This window comes from Dendropsophus ebraccatus, chromosome 15 (genome assembly GCF_027789765.1).
Source record: "Dendropsophus ebraccatus isolate aDenEbr1 chromosome 15, aDenEbr1.pat, whole genome shotgun sequence".
In the NCBI taxonomy this organism is placed as follows: domain Eukaryota; kingdom Metazoa; phylum Chordata; class Amphibia; order Anura; family Hylidae; genus Dendropsophus; species Dendropsophus ebraccatus.
Window position 1 is genome coordinate 67,479,670 of NC_091468.1, and position 16,676 is coordinate 67,496,345.

The 16,676-nt window shown below is 43.0% G+C and overlaps 1 protein-coding gene across 1 annotated transcript in view; it reads left to right on the forward strand.

Annotated features, from left to right (window-relative positions):
• ADGB (androglobin) overlaps positions 1 to 16,676 on the forward strand; it is a 138,932-nt gene that overhangs the window by 46,770 nt on the left and 75,486 nt on the right. Inside the window, exons 10-11 of the mRNA XM_069954785.1 lie at positions 10,022 to 10,116; positions 13,722 to 13,896. Of these exons, the coding sequence (XP_069810886.1) occupies positions 10,022 to 10,116; positions 13,722 to 13,896 (270 nt within the window). The remainder of the gene's footprint in view (positions 1 to 10,021; positions 10,117 to 13,721; positions 13,897 to 16,676) is intronic.

Consider the following 16,676-nt stretch of genomic DNA (forward strand, 5'->3'; position numbering starts at 1 on the left):
GAAAATTAGAAAAAAAGGTTTTTCTGAGGGATTGGAGGGATGGCATCCCGAAAGTTATGTCTGTAATCGAGGAGTATGGACAATTTTCTGGGCTGAAAATTAATTGGGAGAAATCGTCACTGCTGCCAATCGGAGAAGACATATCTGGGGATTCTCTCCCCGTCGCGGTTTTAACCCCTTAAGGACAGAGCCTGAAATGGCCTTAATGACAGAGACAAATTTTATGAATATGACCAGTGTCACTTTAGTCATTAATAACTTCGGGATGCTTTTACCTATCCGGCTGATTCTGAGATTGTTTTCTCGTGACATATTGTACTTTACATTTCTGGTAAATTGGAGTCGATACTCATAACAAATCTTTATGAAAAAAACCCAAATAAGGTGAAAAAATGTGAAAAAAATGCATTTTTCCAACTTTGAAACTTCTTTGCGTATACAGAAAGTGGTTATACCACATAAATTATATATTAAATAGCATTAGCAACATGTCTACTTTATGTTGGCGGCATTTATTAAACTATCTTTCATTTTTTTTAGACGATAGGAAGCTTAAAACATTAGCAGCAAATTTCCAAATTTTCAGTAAAATTTCAAAATCAGATATTTTTAGGGACCTGTTCAGGTTTAAAGTGTATTTGAGGGGCCTGTATGTTAGAAAGCCCCACAAAGCACCCCATTTCAGAAACTGCACCCCCCAAACTCTGCAAAAGCATATCCAGAAAGTGTTTAAACCCTTTAGGGGAGTCACAGAAATAAAAGCCAAGTGTGTAAGGAATTTGAAAATTTTAATTTTCTGTGCAGAGATTTTATTGTAATCCAATATTTTTCATAATTATAAACCTATTACCAGAGAAATGCACCCCAATAATTATTGCCCCGTTTCTGCAGTTTATAGAAATACCCCATATGTGGCCCTATTGCGCTATTTGACGCAACCACAAGCCTCAGATATAAGGGAGCGCCTAGTGAATTTCAACGCCTCCGTTATATTTGGTCATTTTTGACTGTACCACTTCAGGTTGGCAGAGGCTCTGGGGTGTCAAAACCTAAAAAACACCCCTAAAGGGACACCATTTAGAAAACTACACCCCTCAAGGAATGTAACAAGGGGTGCGGTGAGCATCTGGACCCCACAGGTGCTTCACAGATTTTCCGAACAATATGGCGTGAAAAAAGAAAAATTTATTTTTTACACTAAAACGTTGTTCTAGCCTTCAATTTTTCATTTTCTTAAAGGGATAAGAGGCAAAAAAAGACAAAAAATGTGTAGCGCAGTTTCTCCCGAGTACAGAAATACCCCACATGTGGCGATAGAGTGCCAAGGGGGCGCAGGACGAGCCTCCAAAGGGAAGGAGCGCCAATTGGCTTTTGGAAGCTGAATTTCACTGAAAAGGATTTCAAGGGCCATGTCGCATTTACAGAGCCCTCGTGCTGCCAAAACACTGGAAACCCCCCACAAGTGATTCCATTCTGGAAACTACACCCCTCAAGGAATCTAACAAGGGGTGCAGTGAGCATATGGACCCCACTGGTGACGGGCACAAATGTGGAACAATGTGACGTGAAAGGGAAAAATTTCATTTTTTCACTTTCATGGCACAAATGTGCCCGTCATCAAGGGGTCCATATCCTCACTGCACCCCTTGTTAGATTCCTTGAGGGGTGCAGTTTCCAGAATGGGGTCACTTGTGGGGGGTTTCCAGTGTTTTGGCAGCAGGAGGGCTCTGTAAATGCGACATGGCGTTCATCATCCATTCTAGCCAAATCCAACCTCCAAAATCCAAATGGCGCTCCTTCCCTTCGGAGGCTTGCTCTGCGCCCACATGGCGCTTTATGTCCACATGTGGGGTATTTACGGACTCGGGGGAAATTGCTCTACACATATTGTGTGTTTTTTTCTCTTTTAACCCCTTGTGAAAATGATAAATTCAAGGCTAAACCAACATTATAGTGTAAAAAATGTAATATTTCATTTTCACGCCACATTGTTCCACATTTGTGCCCGTCACCAGTGGGGTCAATATGCTCACTACACCCCTTGTTACATTCCCTGAGGGGTGTAGTTTCCATAATGGGGTCACTTGTGGGGGGTTTCAACTGTCTTGGCAACACAGAGGCCTTTTGAATGCAACATGGCCCCTCAAAATCCATTCCATCCAAATCCAGCCTTCAAAAACGAAATGGTGCTGGTTCCCTTCGGAGGCTTGCCCTGCACCCGCATGGCGCTTTATGTCCACATGTGGGGTATTTACGGACTCGGGGGAAATTGCGCTACACATTTAGTTTTTTTTCTCCTCTTTTAACCCCTTGTGAAAATGATATATTCAAGGCTAAACCAACATTATAGTGTAAAAAATGTAATACTTCATTTTCACGCCACATTGTTCCACATTTGTGTCCGTCACCCGTGGGGTCCATATGCTCACTACACCCCTTGTTACATTCCTTGAGGGGTGCAGTTTCCATAATGGGGTCACTTGTGGGGGGTTTCAACTGTCTTGGCAACACAGGGGCCTTTTGAATGCAACATGGCCCCTCGAAATCCATTCCATCCAAATCCAGCCTTCAAAAACCAAATGGCGCTTCTTCCCTTCGGAGGCTTACCCTGCACCCGCATGGCGCTTTATGTCCACATGTGGGGTATTTCCAAACTCAGGGGAAATTGCTCTACACATTAAATGTTTTTTTTATCTTTTAACCCCTTGTGAAAATGAAAAAACATGACAAGATTAATGATTTAGAGTAAAAATTTTACAAAAATTACACTAAATGTTGGTCTAGCCTTGATTTTTTTCCATTTCCACAAGGGGTTAAAAAAGAAAATGAACACAAAACGTGTAGGGTAATTTCCCCTGAGTACGAAAATACCCCACATGTGGACATAATGTGCCATATGGGCACAGGGCAAGTCACCAAAGGGACAGAGCGCCATTTAGAGGCTGGAATGGAGGATGGAGGCCATGTCGCAATTACAAAGCTCCTGTGCTGCCAGGACAGTAGAAACCCCCGACAAGTGACCCCATTCTGGAAACTACACCCCATAAGGAATCCAACAAGGGGTGCAGTGAGCATATGGACCCCACTGGTGACGGGCACTTACGTAGAACATGTGCCGAGAAAATAAAAAATACAATTTTTTTCATTTTCACGTCCCAAATGTGGCCGTCACCAGGGGGCCATATCCCCGCTGCCCCCCTTCTTAGATTCCTTATGGGGTGTAGTTTCCAGAATGGGGTCACTTGTGGGGGGTTTCTACTGTCCTGGCCGCACAGAGGCTTTGTAATTGCATCATGGCATCCTCTAATGGGAATGGCGGCCATACCTATTTAGCTGGGGAAAAGGGACAATTCTAATTTATTTGGGGGTATTAGGCCAATTATTAGTTTATAAGGTTGAAAATGACAGGTGTCCATCAAATTCAACCTGTGTTGATCCAGAGGAAGGCAAAAAAAAACCCTCGTAAGGCAGACGACAGTAGCCTCATCACAGGGGAAAAATTCCTTCCCGACTCCATAATGGCGATCAGAATAATCCCTGGATCAACGTGACCCCTGAAATAGGAAATAAGGGACAGAATTTAGATAATGTAGAACCCCAGTGACGTGTGGTGCGCCTTGGAGCGATCCAGTATGCAGAGGCCGGGGTGATCAGGACAGGTGTCACACTGGAAAATGTTGTCCTTCCTGATCCCCCTGTTACACCACACTCTGCACTTCTTCTGGGGTCTCCCTTTCTCCAGTGTGGGGGACGTCACCTGGAAAATGTTGCCCTGGTGCGATACGGGGTCCTTCATATCCAGAAGCGCTGGGTCCGCTCCATGGCTGCTAAATATTAGGGCGCTATTACTACTTCTGATATGTTCGGATCGTGCCGCAAGCTACAGGGCAGCGAGAGACCAGAGGAGGGGGCGCTGGTATAAAAGTTATCCCCGTACAGATGGTGACCTTTATCCAGCAGTGGGAAGATCAGTTCCCGGACGATCTTCCCACTAACTCCGAGGATGGGGGGGGGGGCATCTGGGGGCTGGATTCGGGTGTCCCTTCCATCATACACTCTAAGGGTACGTGCACACTGCGGAATCGCGACAGATAACCCTTCGTGCATTCCACAGCTGGCACCCACCGGCGGACTGATGCAGGCGCGCGTCTCCACACGTGTCATAGACTCCATTCTATGCACGGGCGGATTCCGCTCTCCGTCCAACGTGTTCATTCTTTGGATGGACGACGGATTCCGCCCGTGCATAGAATGGATTCTATGACACGGGTGGAGACACATGCCTGCATCAGTCCGCCGGCGGGTGCCAGCTGTGGAATGCACGAAGGGTTATCCTTCGCCATTCCGCAGTGTGCACGTACCCGAAATCTGTAAGTGTACCCTAAGGTACGCTCACAGAGTTTGTAGAATTTCACTCCATACCGTCATCTCTTATTGGGACGGTACTGGCAGAAAAGACGTGTCTGGGGGGCAGCGCACACTACGCTACCCCCAGACACGTCACTGGATGATGAGGATGAATGGAGGAAAGAAGGATCCCCCCCATTCATCCTCACTGGCTGTTTCGGTGTCGGAGGTAATAATAACGTATCCCTCTGACGCCGAAAACACCCAGGGGGCCATCTTTATACGGGGATTAGTATATGGGGTATGTAGTGGTGTAGTGTCAAACTTTATTCAATGTAGTGTGGTGTAATGTAGTGTTTTTTACGTGTTTTTTTACAGTAAGTATAAAAAAAAAACCTACGCCAACAAAGGAGTTGCTGTGGGGCACTTATAAGCAGACCGTGGCAGTAGAATATAGAAAAAAAACACCCTACGCCAAAAAGGAGGAGTTGCTGATTAGCAGCGCACTTTCGTGCGATGCTGATCAACACTCAGCGGCGATAGGGTGCGGAAAATAGAAAAAAAAAAATTTGAAAAAAAAAAAAAAAAAATTCTGAACATCCCTGTAGCTGCTGATAAGTGTATTACACATATCAGCCGCTAGAGGGCAGCAGAGCGCAAAATACGGAAAGAGCCGACGCTGGAGCCGAAAATAGCCGAGAGAAGCCGAACGTGACGTCACGGAAGAAGCCGAAGACCCGAACGAAGACGAGGATGCCGCGAACCCGGAAGACGCCGATCAGGAGCCCGGGACAGGTGAGTAATGTACAAATACCTGCTCTGGACCCCTCGGCTGCCTAGCTGAGGGGTCCAGGGCAGGTATTTACTATATTGTGGGACTCTGATCGCCGTGCCACCGGCCCGATCGCCGTGAATGGCCGGCCGGTACCGGCCGGCCGTTCACGGCGATCGGGCCGGTGGCACGGCGATCACCATTACTTTTTACAGTAATGGCGGTCGGTGCCGTCCTCGGACAGCACCGACCGCCATTTTTTTCCGGGTCATCGGGTCGCCGATGACCCGGAAAGGTTCCGATCGCCGCTATTGGCTGATCTGAATTGATCAGCCTATAGCGGCGATCGTAAGCACGGGGGGTGTTAACCACCCCCCGTGCCGTGAAGCTAAGATGGCCTGCTATGATTTATAGCAGGCCATCTTCCCCGACCGCTGTGTGTGAACACGCAGCGATCGGGGAAACATCGGGCGTAAATTTACGCCCTGATGCGCCAAGTACCAGGGCGCGAGGGCGTAAGTTTACGCCCGATGTCGTTAAGGGGTTAAAACCGGGAGTAGCGTTAGAGTATTTGGGAATATTAATCCCCGCGCAGATTGCTAAATTCTCAGAGCTAAACTTACAGCCGTTGATGAAAAAAATCCGGAGTAAAATAGAGATATGGATTAAGATGCCTATATCTATAGCAGATCGGATTGCAATTATTAAAACGATTTTCTTACCGCAGGTATTATTTTTTCTTTATGCGTCCCCGATCTGGACTTCTAATGCATGGTTCCAAAAATTAATGAAAATGATGAATTTTTTTATTTGGGGTGGGAAGAAGCCAAAGTTAAAATATAGTACATGGACACAGAGAACGGGGGAAGGAGGGATAGGATTGCCGGATTTTCAAAAATACTTTTTGGCAGCAAAGGCGCAAGATCTTAAGCGAGGGCAGAAGTCGGCATTGCTCAATTATATGTTGGGGTTAGGTAAAGGGGTGCACAAGGATGTAGTAGAAGCTGTTGAGGCTAAATTTGGGGGTAAAAGTTCACTTACACAATCAGATATGTATAGTAAAGTATGGGTAAGCATTAAGAGAATATGCAAAATAAAGGGAGAGTTAGGGTTCACCCCACTATGGCAAAATAGCAGTCTGAAAGAGTTTTTTAAGATTACTGATACACAGTTCTGGAGACAGAAAGGGGTAAATTATCTATCACAGGTAGTAAGAGATGGTAAATTAATTACGTGGGAAGAATGTAAGAGGGATTGGGGGTTGTTAGACTCACAAGTATTTTGGTATGCACAAATTAAAAATGCTTTTACACATACAATAAATAAGGAATTGTGGAATATCAGTGATCACAGTATAATTGAGTACATTAAGGAATCAGGTACCGCTGGGAAGTTCCTAACCCCTTTATATAGAATGTTGATTAGAGAAACAGGAAAAGGGCAATTAGAGATGCTGAAAGATAAATGGGACTTACTTATTGGAGAAATCCATGGAGATAATTGGAGTACTATCATTGCTAATTCTGGTTTGGTTAGTTGTAATGAGCCCTATAGACTTCTAGTCCTAAAAATTTTGTATAGGGTTTATTTTTCCCCTTTAAATGCAATGAAGAGAGGATACAGAAATAACTCAGAGTGTCCAAAATGTCTGAGGGAACAAGCTGATTTTATGCATCTACTATGGGATTGTGAAAAAGTCCAAATACTATGGAAAAAGGTTATGGCATATATGCGAGATGATCTGCAAATGGAGTTTGGGTCAGATCTTTCCCAAATACTATTGGGGGGATTCCCAAATGACGGAAAGGAGGGTTCCCTTAAAAATAAATTGTTCCTTTTGGTCAAGGTGATGATTGCTAGGAAGTGGGGAGGGACTGATCCTCCCAGTTTTGGGCAGTGGAAGGAATTAGTAGATAAAATATGTAAATATGAATTAATGTTAGCTAAGAAGAATTCTGTAAAATCAGAAAGGAGATGTAGGAATATTTGGAGAAAATGGGATAACTATGGGGGCAATTCTTGAAAGATAACTGATAAATGGACCTCCTCCTTTCTCTTGCTTTTTGGGTTTCCCCCTAGGTAAATTGCAAATATTTATTTATTTATAGATATATAATTGGTGTTTGGCGGGTTTTTTTTTGTTTGTTTGTTTGTCTTTCTCTCTTCCTCGTGGGGTGGGTGGTAAGGTGGGGAGGGGGGAGGGGGGAAAGGGGGGGTGGGTTTATAAATGTATATAATGTGATTATTTTCTTACTGTCCTTCACAAATATATTTGTGTTGTGGAGTGTTCTATTGGAAAAATAAAAGATTTAAAAAAAAAAAAAAAGAAAAAAAGTCACCAAAAATCCTTAAAAAATCTGTTAAACATAAAAACATTATTCAAACATGAAGTTATTTTCTGATAAGACCTTCTTTTTAATGTTGGGCTGTGTAATAGGGCCCTGAACCTTTACTAGACATTTGGTTTAACACAGAAGGCTGGTGAGAGGCACACTAATGCTCACATCTATGTGGAAGCATATTCCCACCGTGTTAACGCCAGAACAAATCCTGCTGGTGATCTTACGTAGACATCAATGTAACTTTGCTCTAAAGTCCCCCTAAGCTCACACTCTATTATTTAACCCCTCCTGCTCTAACATATGGCAGCAACTCCATGAGATCACTTCCAATGCATTTCCACTTCAGCAGTGCTGTATATGTGTTATGTCAGTCCGTCGTGTGCACAGACACGGCTTCTCTTTTACTAAGCAACATTATGCAAATGTCGCCATCTGTAACACAACAAGATTTTCAAAACAGCAGAAACAGTATTGTCAGATGCTTCTTAAGCAATTGGCAAAACACAGATTGACACAATGCCAGTGGCAGTACACTGTGTGTATCTAGAAGAAGAAGACAGATGGCAGACTTGTAGCCAAACCACACAACATCCTAGGTACATGTTATCAGCTCCGTGTAGCTTGTACCAACAGGATCACAGATCTGTGGGACCCAGCAATTATACATACATTCATACGTTATGTCTGAGATGTATATGTTGTTTTTTATCAAGTCTTTTCCCACCATACAAATATATTATTATAGCTACAATATTATTTGAGAATGTTCCGAAAAAAAAAAAAAAACAACAGATTTTTTGCTTCTGGCAAAACAAGTAATAGAACATCTTGCGAGTGGGACCTACGACTTTTTGATTATTTGTATAATTTAATTTTATGTGGCGAAGAAAACACCTGAGGACGTTCTCTATGTGCGGTACAATTAAATAATACCTACAACGTTCACAAATAGACTTACCAGCTAACTTTCCCAACACTAATATTTCTATGTTCTCACAAATAACACTTGTTAGGATAAGGTAGTTACTGAGATAACAGTGTTTGCAGTGTAGGGCTATGTTCACACAGCGTAAATTAACGGCCGTTGTTTTCACCCGGCCGGACACGTACGCCTGAAACTACGGCCGTAGAAATACGAGCATATGGGCTAGTCGTGAAACTACGGCCGTTGTTTAAATTTGCTTCCTAGCATGTTTCTAAGCAGGCTGACACAGGTCATTTACTTTAAATACTGCGCCCAGCCAGAGAAACCACTCAGAACATTTTTTACCGGAAATAATTGACATGTTAATTTTTCACGGGGCCGTATAAACAACGGCCGTTGTCTGATACGTAGTGTGCATTGTACGACCGTAGTTCGTATATATTGCAACCAAGTTTATAAACCTCAAAACAACAGCCGTAGTTTTGCGGCGAGGACTACGGCCGTTGTTTTACGTAGTGTGAACATAGCCTAGTACTGTACTGGCAATCATGGACATAAGTCAGAGCTTCCTTAAGTGAGTCTGTCAGCAGCAAACTTCTGACACTGCTAGAGGGCTGTTAAAGGGGGACTCCAGTGGGGGAAAAAAGTTTTCAAATCAACTGGTGTCAGAAAGTTGTTAAGATTTGTAAGTGGCTTCTGTTTAAAAATCTCAAGTCTTCCAGTACTTATTAGCTGCTGTATGCCCTACAGGAGTGGTGTTTTTCTTTACAGTCCAACACAGTGCTCTCTGCTGCCACCTCTGTCCATGTCAGAAACTTTGTGACATGGACAGAGGTGGCAGCAGAGAGCACTGTGTCAGACTGGAAAGAATACACCACTTCCTGCAGGACATGCAGCAGCTGATACGTACTGGAAGACTGGAGATTTTTAAATAGAAGTTAATTACAAATCTCTGGCACTAGCTGATTTGAAAGATTTTTTATTTTTTTTGCTTGAGCACCCCTTTAATCTTAACAGTTGATCTAAAATTGAACACACAGGACATTCCCTTCAGGCCCTTCTTATTGATCCCTTACAATAAGTCAGATAAGAGTGCTGTGTAATAAATCATTATTTTCCTAATTTTGCACACCTTAGACTATGGGACCTTAAGAGACCTTTTTTTTTTCATTTTCTATCGGCATTGACCTAATTATATGTTTTGTTCTCAACCCTTCAGCTAAAATAGAACATATAGAAAAGACCTGGGGGATTGTATTTATTAGCACAGCTTAACATGAAGCTGGTAGCGGCTTTATTTTTATATGGCTTTCCTTAGAGGGTTTATCTTTTAAAAAATGCAATTATCTTTTTCACACCTTCCTAAATTACATTGGCCTTGCTTCCTATGTCAGGGGGGACGTGCAAGCTCTCAGTCTCCAGACACCAAAGGGCTTCTCATTTGCATCCTGGAATCTAGCACTAATTATGCTAAGAACTTTATGTGACTTCTTATATTTAGAACTTTTACTTTGGCTCCTTATTCCGGTACGAGGTTTCCGTGGTGCATGACTCTACTTGAAGTGAACAGTCTTTGTTAGAGTCTTAATTAAGCTTTCAAGCAGAATAAAATGCGATCTGTGTCTCTTCCCGCAGTCACATCTGTAACATTGGTGCCCCAGATGGTTGTGTACGCTAGCTACTTACCACTCCATCTGAGTGAGCAGAAGATTTCCATTCTTGGGCAGATGGTAAGAACATTTAACTGCTTCCACCGTTGTTAGACAATATAGAGAAAGTCTTATAAGCATTTTTAAAGGGGTTGTCCAGCGAAAATCTTTTTCTTCCAGATAAACTGATATCAGAAAGTTAGATAGATTTGTAATTTACTTCTATTAAAAAAATCTCAAGTCTTTCCATACTTATTAGCTGCTGTATGTCATGCAGGAAATGTTGTTTTATTTTCAGTCTGACACAGTGCTCTCTGCTGCCACCTCTGGCCAAGTTTTAAAGGGAACCAATCAAGCCGAAAATCCATCTTAAGATAAGGAAACGTGCTGGCACATCACGCAGCACGTTTCCTAAACATCCCCCTGTAACCTCCGTGCCCCCCTCCATCAGTCAGTAATCTTACTTTGAAGAAGTCCCGCGCTGTATGTAAATTTCTGGCAAGTAGTCACGGTGGGCGGATTTAGTCAAGGTGGGCAGGATCAGTCACAGGTCCTGGGCGTCTGTAATGGCTGTAATCACACCCAGAGGGGCGTGCTTGAGGTCTGCCTTCCACCCACGTGACCCGGCAGCTTGCGTTTCACGTCGGCGGCGCACTGACATCATCCGCACGCAGCGCAGACGTCTTCTGTAGTCCGCACATGCGCAGTACATCGGTGGCGTCTCCCGCCGTACTGCGCATGCGCGGATTACAGAAGACGTCTGCGCTGCGTGCGGATGATGTCAGCGCGCCGTTGACGTGAAACGCAAGCTGCCGGGTCACGTGGATGGAAGGCAGACCTCAAGCACGCCCCTCTGGGTGTGATTACAGCCATTACAGACGCCCAGGACCTGTGACTGACTCTGCCCACCTTGACTAATTCCGCCCACCGTGACTACTTGCCAGAAATTTACATACAGCGCGGGACTTCTTCAAAGTAAGATTACTGACTGATGGAGGGGGGCACGGAGGTTACAGGGGGATGTTTAGGAAACGTGCTGCGTGATGTGCCAGCACAATTCCTTATCTTAAGATGGATTTTCGGCTTGATTGGTTCCCTTTACATGATTCTCCATAGAAAACCTTTTCCTGCTCTGGACAGTTCCTGTCTCAGCCAGAGATGTCAGCAGAGAGCACTGTGTCAGACTGAAAATAAAACATTTCCTGCAGGACATATAGTAGCTAGTAAGTATAGGAAGACTTGAGATTTTTTTTATAGAAGTAAATTACAAAGCTATATAACTTTCTGACACCAATTGATTTGAAAGAAAAAGATTTTTGCTGGACAACCCCTTTAACCATTACATTTTTATTGAAATTTGTCCATATAGCATATACAATAGAGATGAGCAACCCTTAAAGTGACACTCTCTCCCCCCCTTTTGTGCATTCTGACATCTCTACACAAGTGTAATGGGTAAATTTAGCGTTTTTACTACCTTATTTTATATCATACGTCATGGTGCTTGTTCAAGTAAAAAGTCATCTTTTATCAACTGCAGATTGTGTTAAGGGGGCGGGGCCTCGCCCACAACATCACCGTTGGCCCCGCCTCTTGGCGGCCATTGGTAGGCTGACTTAGAGGGGGTGGAGCCGAGACCTTTAGTCCGGCCTGTTCCAATGGCTAGTAAGGGGGCGTGGCCAACGGTGATGTTGTGGGTGGGGCTAAGTGGCGCTAATGCCTCGATGCCCCGCCCACTTAACATAATCTGCAGTTGATAAAAGATGACTTTTTACTCGAACAAACACCATGACGCATGATACAAAATAAGGTATAAAAAACGCTAAATTTACCCTTTACACCTGTGTAGAGATGTCAGAATGCACAAAGGGGGTGACCGTGTCACTTTAAGCACGCTAGAGCTCGCTCAAACGTGAACTTTCTGCATTTGATTACTGGTGACTAAAGAAGATGGATGCAACCTTAAAGGGATATTTCAATCAAACATATTTTTTCATATGTTGCTGCCCATGGGGAAACTAATTCCTTCCATACTTATTATCTATTCAGTCTCATCCCCCCAGTTCTGAGCTGCAGCTTTCTGCTGAAGACACAAAAATCTGTGTGTGAGCTTTTCTCTCTGTCTCCCCCTCCTCCCCCCTCCCTTCTAAGAGAGCTGATGTAAACAAGTCCCTGGCAGGCTTTATCTGCAACATTGTAGCTTCTTTGTAATGCTGGGGAGGTTAGACTGATGTCAAGTTGCTAATGAACTCACTGGGATTAATTTTCCTGGCCGTACAAAGTTGCATATTAAGCTTCCAGAGTTTACATCAGCCGTCTTAGAAGGGAGAGGGGGGAAAGGGGGAGACAGAGAGAAACACAGATATTTGTCTCTTCAACAGAAATCAGCAGCTGAGGACTGGGGGAAGGAGACTGAATAGATTTAATTTACAAGTATGGAAGGAATTGTTAGTCTCACCATGAGCAGCAACATATGAAAAGTTATGTTTGAGTGGATACAGCCATAGGCCTTTGGCTGTATCCACAATTTCCAGGACTCCCTAGGGCTTAATCCCACTTCTTCAGCCACTGGTAATCAAATGCTGAATGTTCGGATGATCTTGAGCGTGCTCGAGGTTTGCTCATCCCTAATCTACAACAATATTGTACATGTAGGTGATATGGATTTTTTCATTTAAGTGGGGTTAGCTAGGGACACAATGGGTGGGTGTAGGTAAGATGTAAGGGACTTAGAGGAACAGTAGGTCAGAGGGAAACAAATCAAGTATAGTTTGACCAAAATACAAGCCATATAAATGTTAAACACACAGCCAGCATGCAACTGTGTATACGACATTATACCTACAGCATTCAGAATGAGAATGCTAAAAAGGGTTAAAGGGCAACTCCAGCAAAAAATTTCCTTTTAAATCAACTGGTGTCAGAAAGTGCCGAAGATTTATAATTTACTTCTATTAAAAAATTTCCAGTCTTCCAGTACTTATCAGCAGACATAGATATGTAGGACAAACAGCAGCTGATAAGTACTGGAAGACTGGAGATTTTTTTAATAGGAGTAAATTACATATCTCTGGCAATTTTTTTTCTGCTGGAGTTGCCCTTTAAAAATACAGTATCATTGGGGGAGCACAGAACCAGCAGTCCAACAAGGGGCAACCAGCTTGGTCTGTAGGCTATTTTACTTGTAGTGCTCCAAAGATTTGTAGCCGCCAGCTACTCATACGATGCGGATTCCATGCATGTGACCCTGGCCTTTAGCCTCAGGGGGCCTCCGTTTCAGCGTTCTACCTGCAAGTCCCCTATGGCTTGTTAGTTAGCAGAGATAGTATCATTTTTTTTTTAGTGCATTCACAATCCGAACCTTCTTTATTGAGCGTTTGTCTCATATTTGAGTCATTGATTTTGCAGCCAACCCTATTGCACCCCATTATTATTTCATAGAAGCTGTTTCACTCAGCAGTACCTGGTTTTTAATGATGAAGCCATCCTACCGTATCTTATTATCATGTGTCCACAAGAATACGTTCTATGTTATTTATAGGACCCAAGCAGTCAATGTGATATAAAAAAAAAACCTTTTTAGCTGTATTTTGTATTTTTGTCACTGATGTTTCCTTTGTTACATATATACACATAGCGAGAGTTTTATATTCTTTCTTTTACGGTGTTTTATTTTTTATTCTAAGGCGGACTCATCAGAAAAGCTGAGACACTATGGATTATCTCACATTCACAATCACCCAGTACTCCTGTCTAGAACTAGATCGTGTCCTTTAGTCGCTCCCCCGAAACCTCCTCCTGTACCACGATGGAAATTGATAAGACAGAAAAAAGAGGTCAGCATCACAGATGAAGCCAAAGGTAAAATGATGTAAAGAATAATCTCTATAGAAAACTAGGACCTGCACCTGCAATGAAAATAATGAATTCTATGTTCTTTCCTAGCAGTGCTAGAGATTGAACACAGACCTAACTATAGAACAGCCCCCACTATGACTTTCATAGGTCATATGGAGATTGGTGGTTGTTGTAAGACAACCACATAAATGGGGGTTAATGCTTTTCAATGTAATATTGCACATTTTTTGAAGAATACTTAAAGTGTCCCTGTCGTAACTTTTAAAATCAAAATCAGCAGGTTTATGTGATATAAAGCAGGTTTGCAATTTACATTTATTACTTTTTTATTTCAGTTCTCATGCTTTAAAACAATGCTATACTTACTTGTATCTAGGTCCAGTCTCCTGAAGGCTGCTATATAACAACTATACTTACTGTACCCAGGTCCAGTCTCCTGAGGGCTGCTATATACCAGCTATACCTACTGTATCCAGGTCCAGTCTTCTGAAGGCAGCTATATAACAGCTATACTTACTTACTGTATCCAGGTCCAGTCTCCTGAAGGCAGCTATATTTACTGTATCCAGGTCCAGTCTCCTGAAGGCAGCTATATAACAGCTATACTTACTGTATCCAGGTCCAGTCTCCTGAAGGCAGCTATATAACAGCTATACTTACTGTATCCAGGTCCAGTCTCCTGAAGGCAGCTATATAACAGCTATACTTACTGTATCCAGGTCCAGTCTCCTGAAGGCAACTATATAATAGCTCTGTCTATGTCAGGAACTGTTCAAAGCAGGAGAGGTTTTCTATGGGGATTTGCTGCTGCTCTGGACAGTTCTTGACACGGGCAGAGGTGGCAACAGAGAGCACTTTGTCATACTAGAAGAATACCCCACTTCCTGCAGGACATACAGCAGCTGATAAGTACTGGAAAAAATGGAGATTTTTTTTTCTAGTTGAGTTCAGTTTTGGTTTATTTGAATGAAAAACATTTCGCCGGAGTACTACTTTAGCAGTGTTATGTATTAAAAAAAATCTGAAAGTTTAGGAACATAAAGGTCATTTACAATAAAAGTAATAGAGAAAAGTATCATAAAAAAAAGTTTAAGTTTTAAAAAGAAAGTTTTTCCTAATGCTTTTCAGCCAGCGAAACAAGTATCTGAAAGTGAACACGCTTTATTCCCAAATAATATTGGTATTTACAGTGATTTCCGCCTCCGGCTTATCTGTTTAGGAGACTAACTATTCATTTTGATCAAATTATTCCCACAATAGATGAATAGCACTTTTACTTTGCCTGTGAATTTCCAACAGATATTGACTGTGAGGCCATTAATATATTTCTTTACCGTGACTGGTAAGACATGTCATTGATCATAATAAGAGGCCACAAAAGGGACCAATTTTATCTGCCCAATATTCATTTGTCATCTCCTACTTTGTGCATCCAGGAAATGTATGTGGTGTCAGAACATTCAGACCTGCACACCAAAATATGCTCTGCAGACCACTCTTCTTTGTGTCCCAAAAGAACTTCCCTTAATGTCTACATTAAGGTTATTTCAGCAATCAACCAAATGACACTTCTTTAGAATCTAACAAAGAGTCACATAATGAGTCTCTTATGTTTGTCTAGAGATAGTTCCTGTGTGGTTGGTGTTATAACTGAACCTGTTGGGACCTTGGCACGGTCCTTGGTTCATAAGATACAACTGAGATCACTCGGCTTCATTACCCTGACTATCCTGGTTTTCCACCTGCCCTAACATTTTTGGCTTTTGACTTGACAGCCCTTGTTGGATTACAAAAAAGAGCCCATGGAGCCTCATTTAAGAGGCTCTAAAATACAGGACTAGCCAGATATCCCTCCGGGAGGGCCAAGCCAAGGGGTGGTTCCTGTACAGACACCACCAAAACCACCATATTAAGTGGCCCTATAAGTCTATTTAATGACTAGGAAAAAAAACAAGGTCAGGTATCCATCCATATACAGCTGTTTCGGGATGTTGCCCCTCATCAGTGTGGAGCAGGATTCTGGCTAAGTGGGAGCAATGCTTAGTACAGCCATACGGTGGTTTCCGTGCAGGAGCCACCTCTTGGCTGGGCGCTTCCTGGAGGGTTATCTGGCTAGTCCTGTGTTTTGAGACTCTTTTTTGCATATTCATGTTTCCCAGGGAGAAATGCACCTAGGTTTTCACTGCAGTGTTATGTTTGGCTGGTCTCCCTGAGATCAGTGATCTGTTTCCCTTGTTGGATTACGTCTTTGTACTTTTGCTGCCCGATCGCTGTGTCCTCCGCTTGTTTGACCATCCCTATTTGTTTGTCTGTGTTGTCTGCTTTCTGTGCTGGCTCATATCAAATCGGGGTCGGTTGCCCAGTTGTTCGCAGCCACCGAGAGCTGATAGAGGCAAGTAGGCACGGACAGTGGGTGGGGACAAGTCCAGGGTCCACAGTCTGGGTCTTCCCCGTCTCTTCCCTGACCGAGTCACACCACTGGTACATAACAGTTGGCCTGCATAAGTCATCTGCTTTAACCTTTTTTTCTATAAAGAATAACTGGGTGTAATTGTTCTTTTGTATGTTAATAATTGGAGTTCAGTATGATTCCTTTACAAACCCCATAAGAACATGTCTGCACTGCTTGCATGATTTAAAGTTGTCACCAAAAAAAAAGAAAAGTTTTTATCGTTCATGGACCGAATGTTCAGGCCCCAGACCGATCATTAGAAAGTGCTCCCCACACTGTGTCTATGAGAAAAGACGTACCCCACAGATGCCACCGCCTTGTCACGTGACAC